Source organism: Haemorhous mexicanus, chromosome 3, assembly GCF_027477595.1.
Source record: "Haemorhous mexicanus isolate bHaeMex1 chromosome 3, bHaeMex1.pri, whole genome shotgun sequence".
Taxonomy (NCBI): domain Eukaryota; kingdom Metazoa; phylum Chordata; class Aves; order Passeriformes; family Fringillidae; genus Haemorhous; species Haemorhous mexicanus.
The window spans coordinates 87,843,116-87,857,394 of NC_082343.1; the positions used below are offsets into that span (position 1 = coordinate 87,843,116).

The 14,279-nt window shown below is 40.2% G+C and overlaps 1 protein-coding gene across 1 annotated transcript in view; it reads right to left on the minus strand.

The window, feature by feature from the left end:
- Positions 1-6,057, minus strand: part of CD109 (CD109 molecule) — a 72,718-nt gene extending 66,661 nt beyond the window's left edge. Inside the window, exons 1-2 of the mRNA XM_059842606.1 lie at positions 5,901-6,057; positions 5,439-5,599 (exon numbers count right to left, since the gene is read on the minus strand). Coding sequence (XP_059698589.1) covers positions 5,439-5,599; positions 5,901-5,971 — 232 coding nt within the window. The 5' untranslated portion in view covers positions 5,972-6,057. The remainder of the gene's footprint in view (positions 1-5,438; positions 5,600-5,900) is intronic.
- Positions 6,058-14,279: the final 8,222 nt, after the last annotated feature.

Below are 14,279 nucleotides of genomic sequence, written 5' to 3' on the forward strand. Positions count from 1 at the left end.
TTGATCTTCTTAGTGAAGACTAAACACTTACTCCCTCTCAGCATCATTAATCATCAGAGTAGCAAGCCACAGAAGTAGCAACCCTTCTCAACAGGGTAGCAAGCCACATCCTTTGCTAGATTTCTTGTTACCAATATGTTATTTTAAAACCCTGCCTTACTATCCTTCACATTCTTTCCTACTAACGGTTTGGCCTTACCAGTTTTGTTCTTCATTACCCAGGCTACTTCTTTAAGTTCCTTTGTAATCTGATCTCATTTACAATTTCTGCATACAGTTTTCCTTCTTTCTGCTTTTTTGGCCAGTTTAGATAGTGTTTAGTTACCTCATTTCTTATCTCTTTGTTCTGTTAATGTGCACTTACCCTTTCAGTATGACTCCCTCAGGAACTTTCACCCTTTGCTTCCCTTCTTGTTTCTGATAGCATGTTACCTACCAATTCCTGTTTGTTTTCATCACTTATTTTTTCCTTAATTCAGAACTTTTGGTTTGTTTTTCTCTCACCTCCCTTTCCTAAAAGCTCCAAAGTCCCCCCAGTTCACAGTGGCAACAGGGAACTGCACAAAGGGACGTGATATTCCCTCATCTGTATGAGTTGCCCCACTGCCTGCACTTCTGTTTTATCCCACCCTTCTGAAGATATTGTGAAACAGCCAGGAGTGCTCAATCTGCCACACCCTCCTTGGCTGGATATCGACAAAGAACATGGTGACCAGAAAAACCTCATGTACAACCACATAAGCCTTGAGTCACAGAAGGGCTCCTTCCCCCAAATCTCAAGCAGCATGCAAACAATAACATAAAGCTCAAGTACTGCATAGGATCGCTACTCCCATTTTTCTGCAAACAACTTAATGGGTCTGTCAGCAGGATGGATACAACAACAGGCACAGGAACCTGCTGGGTTTTGTTCTTTTATGGTTTTGGGTTTATTTGTTTTTTTAATCTACTCCAGCTATATGAAAGCCCATAAAAAAGCACCTTCTTCTCTACCACATCAGTCATCTCTGGGTCCAGCCCCAACACCTCCTTCCCAAAAATTTTTCTTCATTCTGATTTTGCATAGGTTATGTGCATAGGCTGACTATTTAACAACTTATTTTTCATAAGGCACAGCTACATGTACTTTTGGTTATGGAGGTTATGGATGCAAAATCACTGCTGCAACACCTGCTCTCTCTCACTGTTTGGCTTTTTAGGCATTGACAAAAAATTAGACAGAAAGGAAATGTTCCACTAAACTGCCAGCAAAACCTTTCACCCCACCCATATTCAGCGCAGATAGAGTAGTCACTAATAACTCAGACAGTTTATTCTGACATAAGGTTCAGAGGCAACTCAAGGTTAGTAACAGGGACTGAGGGGTTTCAGCCATTCATTCCCACTTAGGTGTTACTTTACAACTTACTATCCCTAGTGTTTCTCACTAGTTCTTATACTGACGTGGTCAGAATCATATTATTAAGTATGTAAAACATGCCTTCTGGTAAAAGGAGATTTTCCATTGTCTCTATGGAGAATCACTACATGTCTGAGCTTGACAAACATTCTCACAAACTATCATGCTTCATAAATCCTAGCTGAGTATTTACCATGCTCTAGCTCAGTAACCTCTGTTAACAAGTAGGTGTATTCCTCTCTGGAAATACAGAAAAGCAGCATAAATTAATTAACATGTACAAGTCATTTACAAACTATGCACGTTACTGTAAACTGAATTCTCCAGTAACTTCACATAACTCTCACTCACTATGCCTTAAATACATTACATTGTACCTTATATAGCAAAAGTTTTAACTAATGAATCTTACTCTTTAGAATTAAAAACATTCATGCTGTTGGGCAAATTATGACACCTCATTACACATAGAAGCTTTTCTGAAAACCAATTCTTTTTTCCAACTTGTATGCTTCTTATTCTTTCCAAATCATTCTAGCACTAACACAGAAAATACTTTTCAGAACCTCTCGCAATTAAGGTATAAGGTTTCTCATACTCTAACACTGACAGCAATGTCTGGGTAGCAAACCCTGTAAGAAAACACCTCCTGCCAATTCATACTACATCTTTATTATCAATGACTGGATGACGATGCATGGCAAGAGTCACCCTTCACTGAAATCACTAGAGATCAAGTTATTCGTGAAGGGAATTTAATTTGTTCATCTGTTATTCCCATAATTTCTTTTTCTGCTATTGTTGACACAGAAAACCCAATGGCTCCAACTGCACATAAGCCATTGTTACCTTCTGCAGCCATTTTCAATCAGGATCTTTCTGATACTGAAAGTTACAGAAGGTAGATCTTTCTGATACAGAAAGTTTGTCAAGGCTTGGTACAGCTCACAAAAACGGCTTTAGTTAGTGCTTTGTGTTTTCCTGGCATCTGCTCTAGGCAATGGAAACCTATTCTCTCCTGGTGACGCATTCTATTTTTTTTGGGTTGTGCTTGCTCACACAAAGTTTACCTGTAGCAGCAACCTCCCCCTTGCAAACATTCTGTTGGGGTTTTTTTCCACTATATTAAATGCAATTAACTTGATTTCTGCACCAAAATATTGGTCCTAAATAAACTCCCTTCCTATACAGTACATTTAGAGTCTGGAATATTGTACCAAGCTCAAACTATCTTTAAATCCAAGTGCATGCACACTTTCTCCTTCACTCCAAACACCCACTAGCCACTTATTAATACTTATTTTCCCTTAGTTATTTAAAAAGCACAATAATGATGGGAACCAACCTCCACTCCTTAAGTGTTTCTCTAACAGACAATTGCCCAAGAATCACTGAGATATCAAAATTCCACTACCAGTGATATTAGAATAGTAAATGCTTTATCAACCATCAGAGGGCAAACACTCTATTTCTTATTCAAAGCAAGAATTATATTATAGACATTGAAAAAACCCATGCCTTTAATACAATAAGGTCCTCTCATGGAGCTAATTCAGAAACTCAGACCACTATATATATCATATTGAGCTGCTGCTAGAGAACCATGCTAAATCCTTAATTTAAGGCAATTGCAGAAGCATTTGACAGACAGGTATGTAATACCATTTATACTGAGGTACTTGAATGAACTGGGCCTGTCAGATTAAACATCCCTAACAAAAACTGTGTCCTCAGCCTGTGCTATGTCTCCAGAATCCAATTTCCAACTCAGTTCCATCAGCACAAACATTTGCACATTGAACCAGGGGACCTGTCTGCCTAAAAAAACATTCAAACAAAATAAAAACTTTATTTTCAGTCAGATCAGTTTCTCAGAGCAGTTAATCCCCTGCTTTTGCTGTCACCATGCAAGGAAAACTACAGAGCATAATTGAGCCAGCTTAGGCAAGAGTGCCACTGAATGTGCAGTCTAACCAAGGTAGGTATTCAGTGACAGATAAACCAACATTCTCTGAGCACTAATATATGCAGCAATTATGTAATTTAAAGAAGATCTGGTGTGCCTGGAGGTATGCTTGGTTTTTTTCCTTCAGCTACAACAGCTGGTTTGACAAAACCTCCAGTCCTCCTTCAGTCACAGACTAAGATCAGCTACAAAAATACCATTTCATATTTTATCTTAAGATTATTGTGTTCTTCAATGATAATTTTAAAGATTTATGTTCTTATTCTGACAAGCTGTGTTTGCTTCTCTCCAACAACTTGCTTTCTCTCTGAGTCAGAATTGACCCACCCCTGTATCACCATTGGATACATGTCTTCAAGACTACATCCTCTTTTACAGGGCAGTTCCCTTACTCCTGGCCCTTAACAGTTTTGCTTACGTATTTGTTCACAGAAAACAAATGACTGACAGATTGTATAACCTGACTAGAAAAAAACTGATGGCCACATACTAAACATTAAGAATTTTGCAAGAGGAAATACACAGTATGCTCAGCACCTTTTTTTTTTGTTGTTATTGTTGTTCTTTGTTTTACTTATCAAGTAAAAAGCATAGAAAATTTAAAGATATATTTAAAAGACTGGAATATATTAGAAGTTAGTAATTCACTACAGCATTGGTCCTTTTTCCTCACTGTGTCCAGTCTGATGCAGTGCCATACCTGTTCCTGATAACCCACTGTTCACTCAGACTTCAACAGCTCCCTGTCAAGCTGCTCAAGTCAGATGATGAAGACAGCCACCTATTTTTACAAGCTTGGAATTACCAGTTGCTTGTCTGGCTTTCAATGTTGAGAAGGACAAAAACAGACGGGTTGAAATTCATGCAAGGCTCACTGAACTCTATGTTAAAGCAGAATAGAAGCAGGAAATAAAAGCCAGTACAGTTAGAGGAAGAAAAGGAGAAGACAATTTATTTTCTTTTTTAAAGTTTTATATTTCAAAAGAAAACAACAAAAGCTGGCTGGTTTATGTTTGTTTTGGTTCTATATTAAAATTTTTTATCTGTTCAAATGCACTCCATCACACTTAAAGCCTAAATCTTCTCTACAGGCTGTGAAGGCTTTGAAACGAAGGTTTGATGCTTCCAATTAAGGCATCTACATTAACTGTAAGACATTAAGAGAAGAATTACACAAGCAGTAGGGAAAGAGCATTATAGCGGGGCAGATTTTTCAGCACCTCACACTGCCCTCAGACTCTCTACTTTTAACAAATAAAAAGCTAGACTTTAGATATCATTTATATCACCTCATAGTAAGAGCAGTGTGAAAGCTGGACTATCCATAAAAAACATTTTCTTTCTCATGAGGACAAATTTCAGGTAGGATATCTCTATGCTTGTGTTGCCAGGTGACCTTTCTAAAAAGGAACATTGGCCAGGATATCTCAGCTTTTCAGAACTCCCACCACTTCCACTACCCCTGCCTGGTGGCATAAATTAAATCAGTCTCTTCTCACATTTACTTATCTTCCATCCCCAAGCTCTACACAATTCAGTTATTGATCCTTAAAAATTCCTGTTTCTTCAAACGCGCAGAAGTTCCAAGTGTCTGACATAGTCATCTTCACCCTCCTATGGTCCTCAGGTAGGGATAGGGCATGAAGAAGCAGCTTCAGTTGCTGCATTACCTTGTCTGTTCCACCCCTTCCGTTCTTAAACAATCTTCCACTTTGCACTTTAACAAGCTACCAGTAAGCAACTTTTCCACTAGTTCTACAGTGACCCCACTTCATGGACCAGAGTACTTCCTGGTTCCTCAGAAATCCCACATCCACCACACTTTGCTATTTAATTATTTTCAGAGTTTACAGACAGTTAGCACACCCATGCAATCACTCATCCAGCTCAGTTGCCCAGCTCCAAACAGAGCCAGCAGTGTACAAGACTATTTTCCCATAGCGACTCCTACTTGGTAAAATAAATTTCCTATTTTAGTACTATTTAGAAGCTGTGATATTTTGGGAGGTACAAAATATTCCTGTGAGAAGGCAGACAGAAATACTTCCAAACTAAGTCCATTATTTTTCTTACCTTTCCCAAAGACCATTTCCCTGCTCAAGATGGTCTCGTTATCTCTGATCACTTCTCCCTTTACGGTGACCTGGGCTGGGCTGTCCGGCAGCAGAGCCACCCCAACAGTCAAGTTTGCTCCAGGCCTGATGTTCCAGGGAGCTGCCACAAGGAACGTAGGTCTGGAAAGCCCAAACGGGCAGAGGGAAAAAGAGCAGGGAGTGAAACACACTCTCATAATAAAGTAACCGCGTACACATAAAGACATACGATACACGTTGCCAAGCTCTTCTGTCGCTCTCCGCGGCGGAGGCTGGAGGTGATGCTCACGGCCCGGCTGCAGCGGGTGCGCTGCTCTGCCCGCTCCCGGGACCGGCTGCCAGGCGGGAGCCCCGGGAAGCGATGCCAGCGCAGCCTCCGCGACGGGCGGCAGGGAAGGAAGAAACGGTGCCCCGTGCCCCTGCCCGCCCTAGCCTCACGTACCCGGCCGCCGCGGAGCTGCAGAGGAGGAGGAGGAGGAGGAAGAAGAGGACATCGCCGCGGGACCGCGCCATGGCTCTCCGTGCGCGCTGCCCGGTGAGTCCGCCGCTGTGCGCAGGGCCGGGGCCGGGGCCGTGGCCGGGCGGGAGGCGCCTTGGCGGGCGGGGAGGGGAAGGGAGAGGCCGCCGCTGCCCCAGCGCCAGGCACGCTCCGCCGGCGGCAGGAGCCGCGGGGCGTTCCCGGGGCCGGCCCGGGGTGGGCGGCCCGGCGGCAACACACATCTGTCTACACAGGGATACCTGCGGGTGCATCACCTCCCCTCAGCCATCGCTCCCACATCCTGCGGCTGATGCAGCTGGGAAACGGGTGGGATTCCCAGAACCCAACACCATACAAAAGCAGCATCGAGAGCAATGTTTTCTGCCTGAAGCTCCGAGCACAGCAGCAGCCCGTTGTGGAGAGCTGCTCGGTTATCGGCTCGGAGAGACCCGGAGAGCCCGCAGAGGCGCGCTAGCCTGGGGCTCGGGCTCGGAGGCGAGTCGGGAGCGGTTCTGGGTATGAACAGGGAGAAGGATGCTGGCAAAAATTCAAGGAGCCTCGTAGCTACTTAAATGTGAACCGATTGGTAATGCAGCTCTGGCTGGACTGTCATCTGCGCCCCATATTTGCAAAATAAGGTGGTACCTACTTATAAATCTTAACCTACCTTCAGAGTTCAAAAAGTGCACTGAAGCAGCTTGGGTAACAGAATCTTTTCTGTTTCTTTAGCAGATTAATTTTAACTGTACAGACTAGACACATCTAATGTTTGATTTGTGCACATTCTTTCACTGTGGGACAAGTCTAATACATTTAGAAACTATACTCGATTCTTGATGTGTGCCTCTTCAGAAGCACTGGAGTGGCATCTTCTGCATTGTGGTACACAGCCAAATGCAGTCAGCTATAGTCCTAAACAGAAGCATCACACTATGTTCTTATGAAAATCAGATAGGAACAGTAATGTGCATAAACACTGTGCTTTAATTGTATGCCAGGCAGTCATGCAGTGTTCTCACATCTTTTACATTTGCTTTTCTAGGTTTTCATACTCAGCTGATTCTTTTTGGAGCACCAGTCTTTGTCGTGACAGAAGAGAGGGTGAAGAAGAGTCCACCTCGGTAGACTAGGAAAGGGGTAATAGTGCAACAACCACCTCATGCTTGCAAAGTCAGTCTTGGCAGCTCCTCACCAGCAGAAGGTGCATGATAAGGCAAAGCTCAGGAGATGTTTGCTGTTGGTTTTAGTAACTCCTTATTACATGTGAGAAACAGCCAGGGAAGATGAACAGTCACTGCCACTCATTTTCTTGGAGATTGGGAAAAAGTGCTTACAAGTAGCACTGTATCCCAAGAACCCCAGCCTCAGATGGCAAAGCTACACATAGTACACATGTCTCCATTCCATGGCAGTGAGCCAAACTGGCACTCCACCATACCTATCAACACTAATCACCTCTCTCAGTCTCCAAAACAAGGTAGTCACATCCCAACTTCCTATCAGGTATGGTCCATGCTAACCCCCAAAATGCAACAGAAATTGTTCAAGAAAACACCACAGCCAGGGCAAAACCATGCCAAGGTCAGCTTGAGGGTAGGGACAATCAATTTGCAGTCCCAAGAACATTTGCTGGCACTGTTAAATTCATTAGCATGAATGTAGCCCAAAAGTTCATTAGTGAAAATGCTTGCAAATGCCACAGATTTTGCCCAGTTGTGCAACAGTATTATAGACTCCCATTTTCCCTTTTTGTTCCTAGAGGCTTGCTAGTTTAAGATACTTTGGTATATGTATTCAATCTCTTCTTCTACAAAAGTGCCAATAAAGGAATACTGCAGCAGAAAGTAAGAGAATAAATGGATTGTCATATTAGGGATTGTCCTGAATAGATTTAGAACAGATAAGAAGTGGAGGAACAGAAATGGTTACATTCCATTCTATAACAACATACAAGCTCCATTTCTTACAGATGTATCCATGCACTCAGAGATGTTTTCATAATTTCATTTCCAAACAGGATATACTACATTGTAGGTAACATGTAGAAGATTTTCATGGTTAAACATTTAGAAATCAAGTGTGATACGTAAGGATTCAGTAAGTTCCCAGTTAGTAGAAAACAACACATTTATGTTTAGGAATGAAAATATGCCCATTCAGACATAATTTCAAGGGTCGTATCTTACCAGCATCTAAACGAGGTCTTGATTTTCAAAAGTGCTCTGCAGCTGCTAATTTTCATTGCAATATATGCTCTGGATTTTCCTAAACACCACTTCAAATCCTACATTCTTTTATCAAATGTGGTCCTTCTTTGGTGCCCAAACACTAACTATGTACCTGAACAGGGAGCAGTTTTACTGTGTGATGTGTCCCTCTCCCATCCTCCATTCAGCACCTCCCAGCTCTGCAATCCACAGCCCTCCAAACCCTATTCTGCAGCCTGTGCTATACAGTGATTTCTGGAGAGAGCTTTACAACTATTGCAGCTCATTTCAGTGGCCCTGTTTGTAGCACAGCCCCACAGGCCCAGAAGTGGGTGTCAGTATAGTAAGATAAGAAACTATGGAGCATGAGCAAATAAGAAATGGAGACAACTTTCAGCCCTATAGCCAGTGACTGCCTATAACTATACCATGTATCTCAAGCCTACTCTGCACATTTCTCTGCACACAAAGAATAAAAATGGGTTATGAGAAATTGGAAAATTAGCACAGTTAGAGAGAATTGAGCTAAACTGGTATTCCATTCATGCTCACTAAGTGCTAAGCTATTTGTTCTTTTGGACTTGACTTGGGTTTTGGGTAAGTATAAGTCATCACTCAACCCTACCAGTTGTATTACTGCTACATTCCCCAGCACTCTGTTGATCTGCTCATTTCCACTGACAGTTGTCTACACTGGGGTTTTCTTATGCAATTACATGTCACTGTTTGATTTAGGTCAGACTGGTAACTCAAACAAAAACAAGCAGTGCTTCAGTTTGTGCTAAACCGGTCAAATTTAAACTTAGGGGCACTTAGTTATAAAAAACTTCTGCTTCTCCTATAGAATACACAACATTCTCAGCTAAAAAATTCCTGTCCATCCAGAACAAGCAGAAGGAACAGATCACATTGCTACTTATTAACTGCTAAGACATCTGTGCTTTAACTCAACAAAAGACTTTAGTTGATCCACACACTCAAGGCTACAGAAACAACCATTTATCAGCGTCTCAGGTCTAAGTATGTTTTAAATGCCTGTTTCTGACAAACACCTGAAAGACTAATTTGTGCACAAAGATCATCATGCAAGGGAAATTTGGCTTTGGACCTCACTTCTGCATATTAGCAATAAATCTGAAGGAGTATAACCTAGCATAAAGGGATTTAACAATAACTAACTGCTCCAAGCTGGTCAAGTGGATACATTGGAGACACAATTTGGGAGGTTAAAAAAGGTGACTCTTACGTTCAGCATGCCAGCCAGAGAAGCTAGTGTTCAATGTTCACACTTTGGAGTTAAAGAAGCATTACCAGACCCAAGCTGTACACCCATCTGTGAAATGTCATCATTATGAAAATTCCACTTTTACCACCTTTGCTGATACCCAGGAAGCTTATTTTGCTAATCCTTCATGGTATCTGACAGAGACAGAAAAGCCTGCAAAAGTTATCTACAGCTCTGGCTATGCCAACAAATACACTGTTACCTGTTTCTATACAACTTAGTTTAAGTCTAGCCCAAATACATGCACCAGTACCAGCAGAAATCACACCTCTGAGTTGCAGCCGAAGTATATTCAAAATAAATATGTGTTTAAGTAAATACAAAAAACCAGAATGCTTTCTTAATGAGTCCAGCAAGCAACTTCTGCCTTGATCAATTAGAAGGACCTCAGCACCTAGCAAGCTCTAGTAATTGTATGAAGATTGGCTGGAAACACATGCACAGCAAGTCTGCTTTTCTCTAATGTCACATGTAAAAACTGCTCTTTTGGTAAGTGTAAAAACCTAAGCATTACAGTACTTAAAATACTGGGGGAAATCTCCTCAAAATTTACAGCAGTGAGTACTAGAATGGTCAATGTCCTGTATCTGCTTTTAGCATTAGACAGTGAACTTGGATGATCTGATATTCAACTGGATTCAGCAGGCATTCCAGACTATGGTACAAACAATATGTTTCCATGAAATGAGGAAAATTCGGGGAAATCTGAAGAATTTCAGATTATGTGGAAAGTTATGTGGATATTTGAATCAGAAGACCACTACAGCCTCTTCCAGCATAATATTCTCTCTTCAAAAGTTTAGCCAGTTGCCTTATGCATCACTGAACTCAAGGCCTGCAGCACAGCTCATTTAGGGGATGGGTTAATCTTTTAATCAATCTCAATAGGCTTTGGATGAGGTCCTAGCAGAAACTGTGATTCAGCAGTTCATGGAACTAGGAAGGAATCAACAGTCTGTTTTATCACTCATTGTGAGGGACAAGAATTAAAGTGGGTGGAAGATCATTTGTGATAGTAGGAGGGCACATTCCTTGCTTGGATGTCAGCCTGAAGAATTTGTGTTTGCTAGAAATTTCTGACAAGGAGCAGAGGCTATAAAGCTCTCCCAGAACACCTCTGATGCTGTTTCTGATGATGGAATGTGTCATAACGTTTTACACTGCACTGTCAATGGGTGTGCCATGCACTGAAATTTGCCCTGAGCTATCAGGGTGGAGCTTTATGAAAATCTCGTCTGCACTACAATTAGGCCTTTTTTTTTCTTATTAGCTGAAGACATTTCCCTTGGTGAAAAATGTTATTTATAAATTCTCTTCCAGCTTGAACTGTTACTGCACCCAGAGTGGGAAGGATTCACATGATCAAATGTGGACTGTGCAGTTGTCTATAACTGGTTATTTACATTCACTGGATGGACAGTGGAATGAAGCAGGCACTTTTCAGAACAGATTTTTATGACTCATTGAAATTCCAGCATTTGAATGAACAGACATTCAAAAGTAGCCTTCTAAATGAATCAGGTTAACCCTATTCTTAAAGCACCAATTTCTATTACATTTCTAAGCAGGAAATCAAGGCAAGTAGTTGAAATATTTTGTTATCTCCAGAGCATGCAAGATGACTATATCTTAAGAGTCCTCACTGAGTAATCAGCAAATCAAACCTAAAGAAAGACATTAATTTTTACAAGCTTTTGATCAGGCACTGTTTGAAGGTATCAGATTTTGTTCAGACTGGCATAAGAAAAAGCAAGCTATGTCCAAAAAGAAAAGCTTCTTCTTTGTTAAAAAAGCATAGAAAAATCTTAAGATCCTGGAATTATATACTTACTTTTTCAAAATATTTTAATTTAAAAATATCTGTACACTTTTTAAACATATCTATAAAAATATAAATATATATGATCAATTCAGCACATACTATATTATTGCATAATATGTAGGGATATATATGGGCTTTGAAAAGCCCCAACAAAATGAAGCACTGTCTTTTAGGAAAGGTCCTTGTAGAAGGACCTCATGGTTAAGACTTCATGAAGTTTTGAGAGATTCACTTTTAAAAATGAGATTCTGAAAAAAAAAGGAATTAAAGAAGGAATGACAAAATTACACTATGGGAAACCTGAAAGTGTGATGAACAAATCTTCAAACGCTACACGCAGGAATTCCTCAGCAGCAAAAGTAATCCTCAGTTACCACATTCCCTGGCCCTTCTGAACTAAGGAGTGCAGAAGGAACAGAATGGAATGAAAATGAGGACCTTGTCCCCTGTTTTTCCCAGGACAGTAGGTCTCAGCAGTTGATGAATCTCACAGAACTGTGAGGAATTACTACAAAATGACCCTTTGTTCTTGTTGCTGATGTGCAGAAGGTCCTCCAAAGTGGGAGTGAACAGGGCAGTTGTAGTAGAATTTTATGTGTAGCTTCAAATTTCCACTGTAGGCAGCCTCAAAGTAGACTCTAGGCTTTACAGCCATCAGTGGCACTGAAATCACTGCCTTTAGAGAGGACTCAAAATTGTATCCTCCACCTTACTCAAATCTCTGTAACTTTGATAAAGAACTGAGGGTTTTTTCATTATTTGCTGTATTGAGCCCCTTAACTTAGAGTGATATACTGCATCCTACCCAATACATACATGCAGAACATTTAGGAAGCAATCTCATGTAATGCCATTATTTTATTTTAGAATTATTCTCTGATTATTAAATGTTCAACCATACAGTAGGGGCATGTTAAATCATGTGCAAACATGCCCTTTCTATGAAAGGGAAAGAAGTTAAAAACATATATAAATGAGGACAGGTTGTCCTCAAAAACCTGTTTTCCTACGCCAATATTTTTTATAATTGTATGGGACAAAATTCCATTTACCAAGCTTCATTAATCATTTTACCTTAGTGCCCTTATTCCCTTTGCTATGAGGGTTTTCAAAAGGTCAGTACAGCCAAGAAAAACCATATTCTTATTAAATAATTTAGTGTGAATTAACACTATTTGATTTTAAAGAATGTAAGAACTCCCTGAAGATTTAATTATCTTAAACTATACCCTATAATTAACCTGTAAATTTCAATTACAGGTTTTTAAAAAGGAACTTCTAAACCCAGTGTTTCCATAATGTCATAAACTAGAATATCACAGCACTCTGGAGTATGTGCATTCATACACTGTAACTTTAAATTAAAAACATAAAAATTGGCAGATTTTTTAATGAATGTGTGTTTCTGTAATAGCTTTTATTTCATTCATGCACCCATAAAAAAGGGAATGTTAGTACAGCAGTCTGTTTTATAGACCAGTGTATCCCTGTAGGCAGAGGCAGCTTCCTTTCAAAAGCAGACACACCTGAGAGCAATTCATAGTTTAGACAAAACTCATTTCCCACATTTTACACAAAAGAAAATCAAGGTGCGGAGACAAGGCCCTAAAAAACAGACTAAAGAGATGCCTATTTTAATTTATCAGTCAGAGAAGGCTGAGAGGAGTCTTCATAACACATATTTCTTTCATAGAAAGAAAATACCAGGTGCTAATCTATGGTAGAAAGTGTAACAAGAACAACTTGTCAGGCAATTAAAGTCAGTCAAATGCAAGTTGGAGATGAGGCACATACTGTCAACAAAGGTTATTGTCCTGAACACACTACTAAGGAAAAGCTGTGGTTTCTGCTTCTTTTTCTGCCTTCCCATTAAACCTGAATGCCTTTTCAAAAGTCTAAACCAAGTAATGATGGTAAATAGAGGGTCAGCTTGCTGAAATTCTGTATTCCATAACATAGAGATCAGGCTAGGCAAACTGCAGGCAGCTAGGCAAAAATCTGCAAGGTTGCTCTTGAGTCAAGGGATCAAAAATCCTTTAGAGATTAATATGTCCTAGGAAAGACAGAGCAGGGATCTGCTCCCAAGGAAATTAAATAAAATTGTCAAGAGGGAAAGAAAAACAGTTCTTAATGGTGTATACTATTTCAGTCCTGGTTTCCTCCATCTTGTCACATCCAGAAAAGGTCAACACTGTAAAAAGAAAAGAAGACAGGATTAGAAGCAGCTGTTAAAATGAGAAGTTGTAGGATGTGATCTCTTGCAGGACAATTTTTTTTTTTCATTCTAAAAATAAAACCCAAACTTTATGCTTGGAAATTGGTCAAAAGCTAAAACTGTGTCTTTTAAATTTAGTTTGTCCTTTTTTTTCTAATCTAAAAATAAAATAAAAAAAACAAGAAAAACAAGAAATCTTTCTCTTTCCAACTCACTCCACTGTGGTATCAAGAAATAAAATAGTTAGAGGTATGTAGACCTTAATTATATAGGTAAAATCTCTTAGAAACTCCATTCTATTTTAGATGACATCTAGTTGACAATATCACATAACATGAGAGTCAACCTCATATTACACAAATTGCCCCTTACAGAATCAGTCCCTGTAGTAGCTAAAATGGCTTCTACAGACAGAGAGATTGAGAATTATTTTTAAAAAACACTTTAACTATTTATAAGTCTTGCACAAAACTCTGTGTTGAGTTTTGACACAGGTAAACACCAGTTATCTCTCCCTGAGGACTAACTCTTACCACATACTGCCTACAAGAAAGAAGGGAAGGTGAGGAGTCTGATCTCAGCAATTAAGAAGGAACTGAGTAAAGGTTTCATGTTTCAAGTCACCAAATATGCCACAGTCTAAATAAACTTAGCCCTTGAGTAACGCCACTATAGGGTATTCATTCACACTGTCCAAAAAACAACTGTTTGTTCCACTGCCAGCCACCCACAGCAGCAGTCCTGTTTATTTAAATGAAGAGGGTGTGGACCCAAGAGCTACATCTTTCCAAACTTTGCTGTAACAACCAAATGT